Consider the following 18,734-nt stretch of genomic DNA (forward strand, 5'->3'; position numbering starts at 1 on the left):
TCAACCCTCACTCACTTTTTGGAAACTCCTAACCAATATTCGGACTGCCAAGATTTTACACCTGAGGTCACCTGCATCTGTGTGGATCCTGGCACCATCGATGGCCCTGAGGCAAGGTAGAGAATGCCCTAGACTAGGACTGTGGTGCCCTCACACAACGGTTCAAAACGGCCCTCAGCCAGCCCAGAAATTTCCTTTTTTTTTTATTGTACTTTTTTAACATTTAAATTCAATTGATGAACAAATAGTATATTATTAGTTTCAGAGGTAGAGGTCAGTGATCCATCAATCTTCTATAACACCCAGTGCTCAGAACATCACGTGTCCTCCTTGATGCCCATCACCCAGTTACCCCATCCCCCTACCCCCTCTCCTCCAGCAACTCTGTTTGTTTCCTATGATTAAGAGTCTCTTATGGTTTGTCTCCCTCACTGATTTTGTCTTGCTTTATTTTTTCCTCCCCTCCTATGATCCTCTGTTTTGTTTCTTAAATTTCCACATATGACTGAGATCATATAATTCTCTTCTCAGATGGACTTATTTCACTTAGCATAATGCCGTCTAGTTCTAGTTCTATGTCATTGTAATAAGTGAGATTTTATTTTCCGATGGCCGAGTAGTTTTCCAATATATATATAATATATATATACCATAATACATATAATATATATACCACATCTTTATTAATTCATCTGTTGATGGACATCTGCCACCCAGAAATTTCTGACAGCTTCATGTCTATCCTTATGTTTCTACTTCCGTTGACCCTGATCTGGGAGGAGTGATCTTGTGGTGCTTCATGGCACAATGCCTAGATTGGGAGGGGTGATTAAAATTTGCTTTACTCCAACTCCATATAAGATCCTTTGTAGCATTCCATCGCTTCATAAAAATGGTTAACATTTTGTATAGGCCTGCAGCGATAAGATGCTTGATTGCAATGTGCAGATAATTGCAACGTGGAACCTTCAGGCATGTAAATGGTCTTCCATGATAATACATATTAAGGATGCGAGATTGGAGATGGTAAATCACTGCATACCGCCAAAACACGTGGCCGTGTTTATTTATCTCTTCCATCTGACACGCATGATTGTCTTGTTGTTCCGATCCAGAAAGAGAAAGTCCTTTAAGACGGCATCCTACCTATTTGTGAACCACCACACGCCCACCAAAATCGGGCTGGCGGAAATAGCTTTCGCTGCTCTGATACATAATAGTGCTAACTTCTGGCTTCCCTTATTAGTCAAGACAGCTACATGTATGCTTTAAAAACACTCAACCCTCAAAGCCCAGTCCTTTCACACCACACAAGTTCACAATTCTCTCTCATGTCACATGTCACCATAAAAATGCTCCGCTTCGTGTAGTCATTCAAGGACACAGGCTGATGGACGTTCCAATAAGCCAACATATGGTGGGAGGAGGACGAGAAGGGACATCATAAATCTGCTCTTCTGTGCCTGGGCAGAGTTGATACCTGCCACTGCCGCTCAAAGCTCATTGGCTAGAACTAGTCAAATTACTGGGTGTGCCTGCAGGAGGGCTGGAATCTGCTGTTTTCCATATGCCTGAAAGGAGAGGAGATTGGATATCGATGAGCACTGGTGTTGTCTACCACAGGTCCTCGGTGCTGTGTCAATATATTTATGACACAAGCTTGATTTCCAAGATGACACCCTGCTCAGATGCACCTCTGAGCTTTTTTACCCTTTTTTCCTGTTTTTCAGTGGATTTACTTCTTCTACATCTTTTATGTTTCCCAAGGTTCAGTTTCTAGCCATATGCTACTTTTCTCATGCACTATTTTTCTCGAAGCTTTAAGAATCATCTATCATGGTGTTTCTCATAGTTCCTTAACTATAGAAGTTCAATAAATACTGAATTATTGATGAACTAATTAAATATCAGCTCATTTATCAGCTAAATGGTGACTATAGGAATTCCGTATTTGGTATGCATATTCAGTGATCTTTTATACTTCATAGTAGAAATTTTCAGCACCCTACCTCTTTTTTCTCATAATACTCCCCTCTATACCTTTTTTCACCTTAACACTTTACTATTAAAAAAAAAAAGTATTTGCTCTATAATGAATTCTGGCCTTTGAGAAACCAGAGTTTGTAAATAATAATAGCATGAGGATATTCGAATGATAAAAAGGAAACAAGAAAACAAAGTACTATTTTTTATTTTTTACTTCAAACCATTGACTATCCTCATTTTCAGTTGTCTCTAATCAATGTTAAACAAATAATGCTAACTTCAATGCCAAAATAAGTTTGGAAACAGTATTTAATTTTTTTAGTATCTTCAATTAGAAGCTGTGTAAGAGTAGTGTTTTTCATAAATAGTAGCAACTTTTAGGGCTATGGGGCCAAAAAACCCAATTTTTAAAATATGGAAAGTTAGGGGTGCCTGGGTGGGTCAGTCAGTTAAGCATCTGCCCTACATTCAAGTCATGACCCCAGGGTCCAGCCGGAGGTCCGAGTCTGGTTCCTGGCTCAGTAGGGAACCTGTTTCTCCCTCTGCTGCTCCCCCTGCCTGTGCTCGGTCTCTCTCTTTCAAATAAATAAATAAAATCTTTTAAATATATATATTGAAATTTGGGGCGCCTGAGTGGCTTAGTTGGTTGAGCCTTGGAATCTTGATTTTTGGCTCAGGTCATGATCTCAGGGTTGTGAGATTGAGCCCTGCATTAGGCTCTGCATTGGACATGCAGCCTGCTTGAGAATTTCTCTCCCTCTCCTTCTGCTGCTCTCCACTCATGTGCTGCCTCTCTCTCTCGAAAAATAAATAAAATATTGAAAGTTATTTTCATTATGACTTTTGCATGAATACATAATTTAAAAAAAGAAGTTTGTTGATTTACTTTTTAAAGGTACCTGTTGAACACAACTGTACTTAAGGCATCTTAATAAATTGACTTTGAAATCTCTGACATTCAGTTACCAATGAATAGGTTTCTAAAAATCTATCTAATCCTCTTAGATGGATTTAAATTTGTACGTTTCTCAGTGTGTAATATGCATGAACATATATAGACGCATGTACAAAAATGTATCTATATCCATATATCTAGAGATGATGTGGCTCTTGTTCTTGCTGTTTTGCCATTGGGTTCCATGGGCCAGAAAAACTCATTTCTTGTGTTGTTTTTTGTTTGTTTAGTTCAAAAATGTATCAGAAGAAAACTGGGATTCTCTATGCAATTAGAAGTAAACTTTTTACCCCATACTAAACATTTTCATTGAAAGATTATTTATAAAACAGATTTGTTTTCAACTAAATTATATTGCATCTCTGCTATAATTGCTAGAGTGCTAAATGCTTTTACATATCTTTCATACTTTTATAAGGAGCTAGAAAACAGTACCTGATATACAAAAATAAATCATATCTATTATGAATTTTTATAGATTTATTGGAGTATAATTAAAACAAAACAAATCACACTTATTTAAAAAGTATCAAAAATTTGATAAGTACTGATATAGGTACATACTTGTGAAGCCATCACAACAATCAAGATAACGAAGCTATCCATCAGCTCGAGGGTTGCCTCATGCCTTTGTCATCTTTCTTCCACAGTGATCTGCATCGCCGCCCCACCCCCCACCCAGGCAGCCAGTGATCTGCTCTGTCATTAGATTTGTTTTCATATTTTAATATGTGACATACATGGAATGAGATGTGTGATGTGTGGATCCTTTTTTTTTTTTTTTTTTTTGCCTGGCTTCTTATACTCATCAGTTATATGGAGACTTGTTCCTCTTGCTGCGGGCATCTATAGTTTTTTTTCTATTTTAATGCTGAATAGTATTCCATGGTATGGATATCAAAATCTGTTTATCCCTTCACCTGTTTGTAGACATTACAAATGAAGCTGCTATGAGCACTCAGTTTCAAGAATTTGCATGCACACACTTTCATTTATTGTGGTTGGATATCTAGGAGTGGAAGGACTGGGTCATATGATACGTATGTGTGTATTTTTTAATGCAGGTGTCAAGCTCTTGTCCAGAGTGGACATAACATTTTACACTCTCACTAGCAGTGGACAGGAGTTTCAGTGGTTCGGTTTCCCTGCCAACACTTAGTACAATCGGTATTTCTAATTTGACTCATTCTAAACAGGGCGTAGAATTGTATCTCACTGTGAGTTTAATTTACTTCTCCTTAAGGACTAATAAATCTGTTTTGCAGTTTTCATATGCTTTTTGCCATCTACACATTTCTTTGCTGAAGTATACAGTGTGATATTTTGCAACTCTCATATAGGAGTGTTTGTACTTTCAAAAATGTTTATACATCTTTTTGTGTTTGCAGTATTGTGAAAGTCTGAAATTATTTCTGAATAAAAAAGTAAAAAAAAAATCATTATAAATATGGCCACAAGAATTATACATGGTAACAAATCATCTCTAAAGATATACTTGAATACACAAATACAATAAATTTTTAAAATATAAATATACGCAATATTAAATAAAATATTACATTAAATAATAGTTTAAATTCCAAATGCTGCTAGCGAAGATCAAGAAGTGGAGGAGGACAGGTGTGAAGCAATAGAAACAGAGAAAGCTTCCCAATCATTGAGGTGGGCTGAGTCAACAAATAGTTTCATTCTTGGCTTGCATAACTAGAGATCCGTTTGTTCACTGCAAGTTCAAGCAAGAAGTGAAAATAGTACAAATCACTGCAGAAGACAAAAGCAAAGGAACCGTATTCCTTATACGGAAAGAGAAAGAACACAGGACATGACACAAAACATAAGATTAAAAAATTAAAGCAACGTGACAGACAAAACAAACATCACAGGTAAAGATTTTTTGAGAAATGCAAAAATGTTCACAACGTGATGTTAAACAAAATGTGTAAGGTCCAAAATGTATTCAGAATGACCATAATTACGTTGAACACACACATATATATTCGGCACAGAAAAAAGAATGGAGTTGTTGTCTTTGGGTGGTAAAAGTATGCACCATTTTTATTTTCTTAATCGTAATTTATGTGTTTTCAAACTTGTCTACAGTAAGCATGAATTACTTTTACACTAAAGATATGAGTTATGTGTTTTTAAAAAGAAAAATAGAGCTTTCCATCTCTCCCTGTTTCTCGAGCGAAACCTGATTAAATGGAGCATGAAATGGCATCGGGACCTTCTGCCGAACATCTCCCAGGAAAACTCTTAAGTCTGCCCCTCGGGCAACATTGCCGAGGTAACAAGTTTTATCACTTAAGTTGTTTTACCTGGAACGCTGTCCCTCACACGAAATTCAGTTTCATCTTGAGCATATGAAAGGTCATAGCAAGAAGTTACAGGAGTAAACATTTACGCCAGTCAGTTTTGATTAAAGTGGAGAATTTTCTCCCATTTCCGAGGACCTAGAAGGGGAAGGGGGGCTTGGGGGGGGATTTTCCCTTTGCACAGGCAGTTGCTGTTCATATTACTAGATGACTTGAGGTTGCCTCCTGCAGGGTCCCATTTGACTTTATGGCCTCACAAAGCAGCACAGAGCAGAGACTAGGAGCTCGGACTGTGAGGACAGGATCTGGCCCTGCGTCCCAGCCCTTGGGCAAGCTAGTCTCTCTGCCCCTAATTCCCTCATCTGTGAAATGGGCATGATAACCACAGTGCCCCTCACAGTGATGCTGAGAATCTGAGGAGTTCAGATTTGCAACGTGCTGTGCACGGAGCCCGGCACCCAGCGAGCGCTATAGAAGCCTTACTGGAATAGATAAATAATTAAAATAGACAACTAAATTGTAGTCTATGGCAGTCCCTTTTGTCTCCCTGAGTAACATAAAGTACTATTTCTGTATCTTGCCACGCACAGGAGCGTGAAGCACACTGCATTCCCCCACCGGGCTCCCGCTCCCTCTTGGCCTCCCCGTCTTCTAGCTACGGTGGTTTGCAGCCCTTCGTCTTCCTTGGCCTCCTCAAAAGCGGCCTCTTCCCAGGGATCCTGATCCTTGCCGTCCTGCTTTCTGCTTTCCAGAATCCTGGGTGGGGATAATCCACACCGATGCGTTTACACGCTGTTCCTTTGCGCAGGGCCTTTCTGCAGCATAAGGCCTCGATCCTATGCGTCTAGAATGGTTGTGACAAAGAGCATTGGCCAGAGGGATGCTAAGAAGTATACTAAGAGAGAAGGAAACGCTGTTCCGAGCTCCTAAAAAGTCAGTAAATCCACGCTGGTTTAGCAAAACTAACCTGTGCCAGCTTTGAGGACTCTGACTCTGTGCATGTCCCCGTGGGGAGGACAAGGCGTGTGCCACTTCTCGAGTGTATTTGCCTGACAGAAGCCTTAGTTTTCTCTCTGTAGTCCTAGTAACCGTCGGAAAAGTGGGTGGAACACCACTTTGAAAAATGCCATCCGTCTTTACTGGGAGGAGTGACCTCGGCGGTGAAAACTCTCCACAGTCTTGCGGGGAAGAAGTGTTTCTGAAGACACCCTTCAAATGACGCCATTTTGCTTTGGTGGCCAGAATGGGCTCAACGTCACAATCCCAGAGGTAATTCACCCCCAGGCCTGTGCTCTCACTCTACACATATTTAGGGAGGCCCCTGCACGCAGGAGCGCCCTGGATGAGCAGCTCTGACTTTGTCCCCTGAGGGAGCACTGCAGAGCCTTGCCTGACAGCTCCCGAGGACTTGGTGCCGAAAGTTAGAAAATGGAATCAGACATTCAGGTAATAGACATTGCCCCTCCTATGGGGCGCTGAAGAACAGAGCCAGCCCCGACGCGTGGATGGAAGGGGAAGGAACAGCGCTGTGAGCTCCCCTCGGCCCATTCTTCCCAGTTCGCCATCTTGGCGTCCTCGGCAACGCTCATTCAACCTTCAGTCATACAAGAGTCCAACAAGTTCTACGGGCTGATAATAAGAACAGTGATGAAAATGGAAAATATTTACTACGTTAGGCACTTTATATATGTTAAACCCGCTTTTCCTCTACTTGGAGAGCTAAGTATTTTCCTGTCCCTGGTTGACATGCCAGGCAGATACCATAATTTTTAGAATCTGAACAAAGACATACATCCTCTCTAGTCCCTTCTAGGGGCAAGAATAGTCTCGCTTTAGTAATGAAGATGCTCAGTGCAGTGTAATAAGTAATGTTCCAGACTTTCTTCTAGATCTGACCCTGTCCCAGTGTGGGCCACCCCTCCTGTCCTCACTCCAGGCGTGGAGTAGGGGTAGGCGAAGTAAGGGGCGGCACACATGCGGCCCCTGGGGCTCCCGAGCTGCTGGAGCTCCTCGAGGATACTGCTGCTGGTGCCCTCACGCTGTGAGGCTCACTGCGCCTTGCCCCAACTGGTCATCATCCTCCCTCCCTCCCTGGCCATCTACCTGGTGGCCCATCTCCTTTGTGGTGTCCAAGTAATTAAACAAGGAAGCCATGAGACTGAGGCGGCTGTCATGTCTTGGTAGCCTACATAAGCCAGCAGCAACCTCAGGCTGAGTTGATTCCTGTAAGTGCACTCCTTCAAGGAAAATGAAATGTAAGAACAACCACGCACAAACAGCCAACTGGTTGTTCCTATCATGAGGCAACCACTTAAGCTGTAGCCACTCTGATAATTCCTTTGCTTTCCCTCCAGGTCTCTTCTAGAAAAGCCTTTCCCCTCAAGTCTTGTCCGGGGAGTGCTCCTTGCACGGCTTCATGCCAGTCCACGCCTGCTCAAATAAACTCTTGAAAACCCTAATGGGCCTCCGGCGATCTTTTCACAGTGGGGATCAGATCATCTTTCCAGATAGGGGTTCTTCACATAGTTGGAGTTCACGTCTTGCCCATGAGAAACACTCATGCTTTTCTGCTAGTCAGCAAAGAAATGTACTTTGCGTGCAGTTCAGCTCTCCTCTCTCAGCTCGGCCACCTCAGGCCTAAGCGGCCACGGCCTCTCACATGACCTTAATGTGCTTTGATTTTGGGAGACGGGTGTCAAGCCTTCCCAGTGCTTCTCTCGAAGGTCCCCTTCTCACGTAGGTGACAAGGAATATTGCCCACTCTTCACCGTGGATGCTCAGTCCTCCAGCAACCGTCTCTCTTTCAAAACAGTTGATTCAAACAATTCTCAAAACGATAGATTCTCAAAACAATAGATTCTCTCTCAAAACAATTCTTCCTTTAGACACACCCGAGCTCTCTTACATGCTTGTGGTAGATATTGAGCTGAGGCTTGCAGGGCTTGACAACTCTTTGCAGGTACTGTGTCAGTGGCCTCTGAAATATGCAGAGATACTGTGAACCCATGATTTAGTTGTAGGCCTCTGGGGATTTGGTGAAAACAGAGATAGAGAGTCTCACCCGAACGGCCTGGTATACAACCAGTGTCTGATCTTAAATGATACAGGTTCTCTGATTATTCACTAGACTCTAGTTACTGGAGAGAGCATCTCACAGGCAGGATTTTTTGTCCTTTTAAAAAGTGATATATCTGCAGCTGCTAGAGCAATGCCTGACACACGGTGGCTCAACAAAATTTTGTCAAATGCATGTATTATTTTACAGATAAGAAAACTGGGGCATAGGAAAGGTAAGTCACTTGTCCAAGCTTATTCGCCTAGTACACCGTGGAACCATGATTTGAATAATTAGTGACAGAAAGCAATTAATGGTCATTGGATGTATTTTATTTAAGCTTTTCTTTTTTAAAAAAGCTCTTCTTTTATATACATATTTATGTGACCATGTATAAAAGTATTTGCATGGAAGCTTTAAATTATTCTTATTTCCACAGAAACCTTCCAGAATTCGGTTATCCTGTACTTCAGGTACTCACAGGGGTTCACCTGTGGGACTTCTGGGCAACCTGACCTTGGATGGCCACCCTGCCAGCTGGTGTTGAATATATGAATTGCAAGCTTAACATTACACACCTTTTGGATTGTGGTTTCTTAAACTTTATGTCCATTAACTCATTTAATCTTCACAACAACTGCAGGAAAGGGGTACCATTTGTATACCCATTTTACAGATGATTTATACACCAGCAGGAGGACCAGGACTTGATCCTAGGCTACCTAGCTCCAAACCTCTTATCACATCGTCCTGTTTCTCTAGCAGAGAACTAATTCCCTCTATTTCAGTCACGTTAGAGATCTTAGGCCCTCTGCTTCCTTCCTCTTCTCCAACCTGCATGTTGTCATTTCATGGGGTTATTATGATCTCCACCGGCCATCTGGCTGATGCTAGGAGGAAACTCAAAACCATCTTGCTATTTACTTACATAATTTTCTTTTCCTCATTTCCAAGTATTTTACTGCTGATCCAAGTGAGAAAAGTTCTAGTCTGATAGTTCATCAACGGTAATGAAGCTTACTCTTTAACACCTATCATTTCTAGTTCAGTAAGCCCCATGTAAGAATTCACATGTGATACTGTTAAAAAATGACCCGCATGGAAACCTTTGCCTCATTAGCTTATAGTTGTTTCTCCTAAAGCTAATAATACTTCACTACCTGAATGGTTTGGGAGAGAATAACTCTTCTTTGTTGAATCAGGAAGTCTGATCATTTACATTATCATTCATCTAATGTCAAAGCACATAAAAAAAAAACAAAAACGAGTGGGTCAGACATTCTTAGACCAACTTTTAATGCTCTACCCATTATTTTTGTGATGTTTTTATATTCAAAATGCCTTGCAATTTACAGGGCACTTTGGCATAGTTTTTTTTTTTTTTTTTTTTTTGCTTTTTTGTTTTTTAATTCTTTTGATGATAGTTTGAAGTATTTTTACTCTTACTTACAGAGGAGGAAATTGAGACCCAGAAAGGTTTTTGTGACATGTCCAGGGACACAGTTAATAAGTAGCTGAGCTAGGACTAGAACTGTCTGATTCTAATCCAGAGCTGACCATTTTAAAGGCCTTCCTAATATCCATGCTGATGTCAATTGGTAACTTATCTTTCCTCCCCAAGAGATGCCTTCATGAGAAAAGAAGTTTAAGGTCAAATGCATTTGGGGAAACACTGTCTATTAAACTCCCCATCAGAAGAATCACAAACTTGTTATCATTTTTAAAGGCTCTGAAGGACGCCCGCATTAATGAACCTCATTTGCCTTTGTTTAATCTAAGCTTATTCCCAGATTTAATTAATCATTGAACTTTTTTCCCCAAGTAATTGCTAATAACATCCAGAGGACCTGCATTAATAACTATCCAGTGGTAAATGAACAGCATATTACCAACCATTCAAAAAGGGCTACTCCTACCAACATTACATGTGGACAGGCTGTATTTTGGGTGAGGTTAGCAAAGATTAGAGCAAGAGAGTAGTCATAAAAGAACAGAAATAGGTGTATGCTTTTGTTTTTTAGTTCTTAGTCACAGGGACTTGCTACACTATAAGTACTATGGAAGTAAAACCATTTCTAAACTTTTTTTGTGAGACACGTAGTGCAATCCACTCTCAAAAAAATGTGTTTGACGGAGAAAGTGGCATTAATTTCTCATATCAGTTTTATTAATCATAAATAATTGTTCTATCAGAAAATTGAAAAATTAAGCCTATTTTTCTACTTAAGTGGCATGACACTGGGCTATTCTGATCCAGAAAGGTCATTTGCAAAACTACTAGATGCTTAAGGGACCTCTGAACACTATCATTTAATGACTTGACCAATGTCGCTTATGTAATTTTCTTAAAGGGCCACACTGATGCTAATAATACACTACAGAGTGTTCACATATATTAGAAAATAAGTTATCCTGCCAATGGAAAAACAGTTACTTCCTATGGCACTTTTTTGACTTAAAATTCATTTCTCTTTCCTTTTCTTCCTCTTTCCTATTCTCTGTTATTCCCCTACATATTGATCCAAATTTCTGATCTCAGAATGCTCCAGTAAAGGAGCTTCAAACGTCAGGCAGAGTGGGGAGAAATGGCCACTTTGATATATATCCTCAGGGCAGTTAAAGCACTGGGACATTTAAACTACCCCAGATACAACCTGCCCTCAGATGCATATTCACTTGGCAGGCTCTGGTCCCCTTTCTCTCTACCCAACTGGAACAGGAAACCTAAATCTAAACTTATATTATACCACATTTAGTTCTAGCCTACATGAGGACCTGCATGCATGCAGATACACACAAATGTAGAGTTGTCTAAATTATTGTTCTTTCAAAAGAATACTCTTTACTTAAGGTACGAGACTTTGAAAATCCAGCAGCCAGATAGAAAGTCTAAAAGCAAGTCGTAAACTACCAAATTACGGTGAACTCAGGTTTAATCTTACAGATTGCTCCCTATTCCTCTCATCCCTAGAGACTGGGAATTCCAACCAGCTCTAACTGGTGTACTTTGGTACTTTGTAAAGAGACGCCCGGCTGATTGTGAACTGCCACCATTGAATTGCTTTCATGGTGGAAATTTTTACTAAAGGTCAACTTGTATCATTCAAGCAAATAAATCCTGCCAACAGCTCAGGCTGAAATGTCTGAAATGGGCTCCCACTTCTGCTCTTCTATAACCTATGAGGTATCTCTTCACCTGTTCTGTGGCATTGAGGAAAGAACAGCATCTTACCTTGGTGGGGTGCTTTGCAGTCTACCAAGCGTTCTCTCATATTTCATCCTAGTGTTGCTTAACACAAACAGCCTGAGAAGGCAGCAAAAGAAGATATTATTCTGAGTTTTACCTATGAAGCAACAGAGGTTAGAGGAAGGTGACGAGGAGGTGCGCTAGTGGAGAACAGGGATGAGACAGACAGGCCTTCCCAGATTGTCCTCCGTTCTCTTCCCGTGACCACTTTGCAGTCAGAGTGGAGATACAGGCTGAATAAATGAAAGACCAGATTGAGCATATCTATTTCTTGAATGAAGGCTCCTGAAACCCAGTCAAGCTACCAGAATTTCTGTGCACTAAAATACTTCTGATTTGAGATATATATGTCTTTTCAATAAATGCATCATGAATTACAAACTGCAGATGATAGTCCCTGGGAACCTCAGCCACCCCGTGAGGTGAGCTAGTTGAAGCAATAAACAGTGAGAGAGATGATCATCAAGAGACGGTTCTGTGCGACAAAAATGCCCAGGAGCTGGGGTGCCTGCATTCTTTTTCCAGCTATGTCACTGACTTACTGCGTTTCCACTGGCCAACTCTTGGGACGTCAACTTCCTTATCTGTCCAGTAAGAACAATCATACATGCTCTGCTAACCTCCCCAGGCTCCTCGAAGAGCTTGGCAAAATAATTTATGATGAAGTTGAAAAGAGTATGTCTCTATTCAAATGAAAGGCCTGTAGTTGAATTACTTGACTGGGACTTCTGCTCTCTTTGATCACGTGAATAATATACAGGTTTAGTGTTCTTAAAATTGTGTCGTTCGTTTCCGGCAATACGAGTAACATTCAGAAAAATATAATTCAGTTTACATTCCTTTCGGATGCTCTCCTGACAACCCCCGTTTGCTCACTTGTGATTTCACTTGTGCTTTTCTTTCTAATAAAGGTGCCAAGTGAAAGCGGAATGTTTACTCAAGGAAACAGTCAATGCTTCATCTGTAGTCTGAGGACAGGGAAGCAAAAACCAAAAAAAAAAAAAATGCTGTAGTAAACTGGTCTCTTCAAAGTGAAAATGGAAATGGAAAAGCTACGAACCTATTTTTTTTTAATTTTTAAAATTTATTTGAGAGAGAGAGATAAAGAACATGAGCGGGTAGGGGGGTAGGGGGAGAGAGAGCAGGAGAGGGAGAAGCAGACTCCCCGCTGAGCAGGGAGCCAGCCGATGTGGGGCTCTATCCCAGGACCCAGGGGTCATGACCTGAGCCACTGAGGGAGCCACCCTCACACCCCGCTAGGAACCTATTCTGTGCAGTCTGAGCAATCAACTTGTTAGTAACACAAGTAGGACAGTGAGGCAAGGAAACCGTCCTCCTGTTCATGCTTACTTTACTCACCTTCTCAGAGCTGGCAAGAGTCCAGAAAGGTATAATCACTTTACATGAATTGCAAAGGCTGTTAGAGAAAGAATTTGTTTTTACTATAATACCACTTGCAAAGGTCTAATTAGGTGCCAAGAACACTGTTCAAATTTCAGATACATGCCCTAGGGAGCCTTGAGGGTGTGCGCGGTTTGATAAAACTTAGAAGTGATTTGAAACATAGAAATTGTCAAAATTAGAGACTTTTTAAGAAAGGAAAACAGTCCAAAATGAAATTAAATTTGTTAAAGAGGTTATAAGGAGATTAACACCAAGGAGACTACTTTACTTTTTATTTTTAAGCCATATTTATACTTATTTTACATCTTATTTACTTTTATTTACTATTTACTAGTAAAATACTTTGCAGAGCATTTTGATTTTTGGAATATACATTCTGTCTTAATCTGAATTTGGGTTCTGAGACTCAGGCGGATCAAAACAACAAATCGCTTCTCACACAAATAGCAATAAGCAGAATCAGGAGTTAAACTATAGTTCATATCAAAACCCATACTTTTTGACTGCCCCACAGTGTAGCACTTTACAACTTTCAACCTCACGATTCCACCTTTTGTGTTTTACTGCCAGGAAATAATTTATCAGAAAAAAAACCAAAATAACAACAACGAGCTGACAGGAAAGAAAAGGAAGGAGTCTCTATAATAGAGGAGACTCTATAAAAGAGGAGACTCTTTAAAGTCTCTATAATAACAAACATTTAAACAAATTATGGTAGATGGATCTCATAGACTATTAACCTATTGTGAAAATGAGATTTCCTGTTAACGAAAGTCGAACTCTGGCAATGTATCCACACTTCCCTCCCCAACCACTCGAAAAGGACAAGAAAGGAAATATATATATATATATATATATATATATATATATATATATATATATATATAATAAGCTAGAAAGTGCATATGAATGAAAAGAACATCAGGTGAGAGGTGGCAACAGATTTATGGAAAGGAGAAAGCACACCACATTGTGTTGCTGGATTTAAAGAGCAGAGGCAAGGGCAAGTCACTGCAGATGGGGAACCCAAAGCAAACAAGCCACTCCAGGAAGTAGGGAGGGCTTGGGGCACATGGTTCAGGGGGAGGCAAAGAGGGGATGGGGCTGGAGGGAAAGGCCGTGTACAGACCCCGGTGGTTTTCTCTGATACATCTGCTTCTCACTCAGCCCTCTATATTCACCCGTTTTCTTTCCTGGAGGAACTCTGAGTCCTCTGAGAGTGACTGTGCAGCCATGCGATTCATAGAAGGACCCGGGCAAAGAATGTGGGAAACTTAAGAGCTAAGGCAGGGAAGCAGAGGAGGTAGGCTCAAAGAGGAGGGGCCCAGAATGCGGCAAAGGGCAGCGGACTCTGTTAATTGAGCTCTGTAATGTCATCAAGGGCAGCGTGGGAGCACAAGAAAGATCGTTCAGAGAACACTTTGGTTTTTAAAATGCTCAATTGAGGGGTGGCTCAGCGGTTTGGCGCCTGCCTTTGGCCCAGGGTGTGATCCTGGAGTCCTGGGATTGAGTCCCGTGTCGGGCTCCCGGCATGGAGCTTGTCTCTGCCTCTCTCTCTCTCTTTCTATGTCTATCATAAATAAATAAAATCTTAAAATAAATAAATAAATAAAATAAAATGTTCAATTGAATAAAGTTACAAGTCCGGAATTACCAAGCACTTAAAGTTGACTTATAGATTATAGCATTTGAGTGAAATGAGTCAATCGGAGAAGGACAAACATTATATGGTCTCATTCATTTGGGGAATATAAATAATAGTGAAAGGGAATAGAAGGGAAGGGAGAAGAAATGGGTAGGAAATATCAGAAAGGGAGACAGAACATGAAGACTCCTAACTCTGGGAAACAAACTAGGGGTGGTGGAAGGGGTAGAGGGCGGGGGGCGGGGGGGTGAATGGGTGGCGGGCACTGAGGGGGGCACTTGACAGGATGAGCACTGGGTGTTATTCTGTATGTTGTAAATTGAACACCAATAAAAAATAAATTTATTATTTTTTAAAAAAGATTATAGCATTGTGTGTGTAAACCTAGTAACTTTTAATCACTTTTGAGGGATCCTTTTTATCAATCTTCAGTCCCCTTTAGTAGCTTGGTTCGCAAGACTTGTGTAAGCTTTATAAGCTGCATTTTAAATACTTTAAATGTGTGACAAATATTCCAAGGTTCTCATATAATCCTTATAAATTTAATAATTTCGATGTCAAATCGAATCAACCACATACCTTAAATGAGAACCACAAGGCTGATTTATTAACTCTAATTAGCCAGGTCTTCTCAGATACTACAGTTACTTAAAACTCAAAGCTGCAGAGATTTGTTAACAACAACAGAAAGTTACTGTAAGTTTGATTCCTTAAATATTCCTCTACCTTAATTCTAAGTCTTCCCAAGGTTAAGAGATAAATGGTTCTTTCTTACCTAGGCAAAAACTGTTACCCAACAACAAAATATTGAAGCCAGTATCCCATTTTTATGGTCATCTTGTTAGCGTGTTCAAAGTTTCTTTCTGTTTTAAGACCTGGGACTAGGTGAGGATGGGATGATGATGCCTTCCACTTGCCTTCCACTTTGATGAGCACAGTACCTTGCGGCTATACCCAGTATGCCATGGCCTTAAGAAGGAAGCCTGCATCTCTTAGATTGAAAATACACGTTACCTAATTTTTCTGTCTCTTCAAAGAAGTCTGTGAGTTGGCCACCTCTATGTAATTGGCTATGTGACTTGGGATTTTGAATTTCGTTGGTCCTTCTTCAAGTATAATTATTCCCCTAAATCTAAGAACTGAACTTTATGAATCCTTCCTTCATTTCGAATTTTTCCTGACTGGTAGGACCATACAACTCTTTGTGACAGTAAGATGTCATCGGATTGACTCCAGAGTATCTGTCATTGTTTTTGTCTGGTTTTGTGTGCCCAACTTCTAAAGTCATCCTACTGACAAGACACAAGAAGGAGCCGTTCAGGGGGAAAACTGAATGTAATCAGTTACCTGATTGTTGAAAATAATATTGAACTCTGCTTTACATAGCCACAGGAGAATTTAAAGGACTCATAATACATGCACTGAATGGAAACCACTGAAAGTTTCAAGAAGAAACAAGTATTTTACAAGAAAGGGAACAATTAGAGCACACTACTTGGCTTAGCAATAAGCAATATTTACGCAGCCACATATGGTATATGCACCGATTAGTGATTTAACAGCATTGTTAGAGAGTAGGAAGGAAAAGTAGAGTTTAGAAAGGTAAATTCTTACTTAACCAGCATAATAAGTCAACAGATAATATCTAAAACTGATGTGATCAAAACACAGTTGTATAAGATCATCAATATAGAAATGTGGAGGTGAATATCTGAAGAAAGAACTGGAAAACTTGTAAGGAGATGTCTTTAGAAAATGAGACCTGGGGTACATGTGGGCAGAGGTCAAAGAAAAAAAGAGGAAGCAAGGTGAAGATTTTTTGTTACATTTAGTAACATTTGACCTAATGGGACCTAATGTGTGTGTGTGTATATATATATATATTATATGTATATATAATATATATACATATTATATATTACATATATTATAATATATACACAACATATATAAATATATATTATATTTTAATAAAATTTTAAAAAATTAAATGAAGTAAAGATTTTAAAGTGATAATTATGACTGTGATAAATACCATGGCTCATAGGACAAGGTCATGTAATATGGAGTAAAGAACCCAAGAAAAACAAAATTTTCTGTGTGTGGCCCGATAATTACAATTATGCAAAGACACCAAAGAATACTAACTGGAAGAGACAATGAACAAATGAGAACAATCTTACTAGGTTACTGGAATAAAAATGACTTAAAACCTTTTTAAACTTCATGTTATAATGTTAGCTCAACGTCACTTACTTTGAAAAGCTACCACAATGTACAGAATGCCACTTCATCAGAGTTCACTCTGAGACTGTATTCGCACGGAAAGCGTCCGTCTCCAGTCATTTATACTCCAAAGTTAATGAAATTCTTTAAGCCCCCTAAATTAAAGCCTCCCACTCAATGCCACCTCAGGCTCATTTATGAAGCCACCATTGTTTGCCTTTCCTATCTTCCCCTTTAACTATCTCCTCCCGCCTCAGCCTGATTCTGTTCCTTTTAGGCCACAATAACACACCACCATCTACTTCCTCGGATAAAAAGTCTCCTAGGATGCCAAATGTCTCCTGTGGTTTTCTCATGGGATTTGCAAGTTGTTTTTTAATGGTGAGATTCTTTTCAGGGTGATTTCCTATTGTGGGAGTGTGCGTGCCCTGGATTGTGAAAGTGTCCCAATGGTGAGTTTCAGCATTTGCATCTTTTTGTGGATTTGCAAAGCTTTTCCAGACAAGGAGTAGTAATGAGAGTTTACAATTCCAGTTTGCACAGTGTCAGAGCCCCTCTTTCTTGCTGTCTTTTATGAATGGAGCCCAGCTCCAGCGACTTGCCGTGCATACAGTTTGCAACCTCAGTCCCTCTCATACTTCCTCAAGAGTACCCTTTGCTATATATAGCTCATGCTGATCGAATAAATTATCCCTGAGAAATTGGGGATTGAGGTACCCTTTAAGTCCCTCAGACAAAAAGACTTCAAGCTTGATTTAGCGGCTGATTTCTTTTGTTTCTGGTACCTTCTGGTTTTAACATCTTGCTTTTGAGCTGTTACATGCTTTTCCAAAATAAATATTTTATCCAGAATTTTTAAGTGTTTGGAATTTAAGAGTTAATTACTCATTCTGCCAGTAATTCTCTGTGTAGCTTGAGAGCACTTGGTCCCCAAAAGACAGTAAATTCCTGGACGAATGCTAGCAGGACTTCCCATACCACTGGGGCTTAGCACAGTAATGGGTTTATAATCCGCATCCAGCACACAGTTGGTGAAGAAATGCCTTTCTCAGATGACTGTGAGAAAAGCATTTGATAAATTATGGGGTTAATGGCCAGATTAATGATGTAAGCCTTCCAAGGGTATTTGCATTTTAAAAGAGGCTATCTATGTGTCTGGCAGGGAGTTCATTGAGCTTTCTCAATGATTTTCGCCATATGATCTCCACTGTTGACATTTCAGACACTGTATCTAGCACGTAGGTGAAGATTTTGAGGAGATAAGCTCCTCCCAAATTCCCATCCCTTACTTAGCAACCCACTTTTCTGCCTCCTGGCACAACTCAGTAATATGAGGTCATCTGATTACATGGAGTAACTCTAGTTTTTTAGGGATGATTTTTTTTTTGTCAAAATGAGTTATAACCATGTTATGATGGTATCAGGTCTACTGTTACTCATACAACAAGACAGATACATATTTGTGGTTGCAGTATAGGTCAGAATATAGAAGGCAGAGGGTAACAATGAAAAGAACTTTCTTAGAATCGCATCATCATAGGCTGTAAAAAGGGCTGAGAACCTCAAAGATCATTTTACAGAATAACTGCAGCTGTCCATTTAAACCACCAGACAAGGTAACAATGCACAGGTAGTAGAAATATAACATATTCCACACACTCAAAGATTTCCTATTAGTCATCTGCTTTCACACGATTGACAGTACTCCAACATCAATAAACTGGGTATAATTTGTTTCTTGTTCTTGCTGTAAAACATTTCTATGACTATATTCTATACTGTTTAGGCTAATATATAGTTTGCATTTACAATATCAACTATTATCTAGGAGTAAATGCACTCAGGGTAATACGTGAAAGCTACTAAATATTCTCGAGGAGATAATTCTAAGATTATAATTA

At 39.9% G+C, this 18,734-nt stretch overlaps 1 protein-coding gene across 4 annotated transcripts in view; it reads right to left on the reverse strand.

Moving 5' to 3' along the window:
• Positions 1-398: 398 nt before the first annotated feature.
• The window catches only part of PPIP5K2 (diphosphoinositol pentakisphosphate kinase 2), a 99,117-nt gene continuing 80,781 nt past the window's right edge, over positions 399-18,734 (reverse strand). The window contains exons 32-33 of one of the 4 annotated variants that reach the window (XR_005987211.1): positions 11,544-11,615; positions 399-1,571 (exon numbers count right to left, since the gene is read on the reverse strand). Coding sequence is in view for 3 of the 4 variants with exons in the window: in XM_041751178.1 (XP_041607112.1) it covers positions 1,501-1,571 (71 nt within the window). In the remaining variant the exon portion in view is untranslated. Of the gene's footprint in view, positions 1,572-11,543; positions 11,616-12,917; positions 12,976-18,734 lie in introns of those variants that run through there. The other 3 variants (XM_041751182.1, XM_041751183.1, XM_041751178.1) reach the window with 3 other exon arrangements.

Source organism: Vulpes lagopus, chromosome 4 (genome assembly GCF_018345385.1).
Source record: "Vulpes lagopus strain Blue_001 chromosome 4, ASM1834538v1, whole genome shotgun sequence".
NCBI lineage: Eukaryota > Metazoa > Chordata > Mammalia > Carnivora > Canidae > Vulpes > Vulpes lagopus.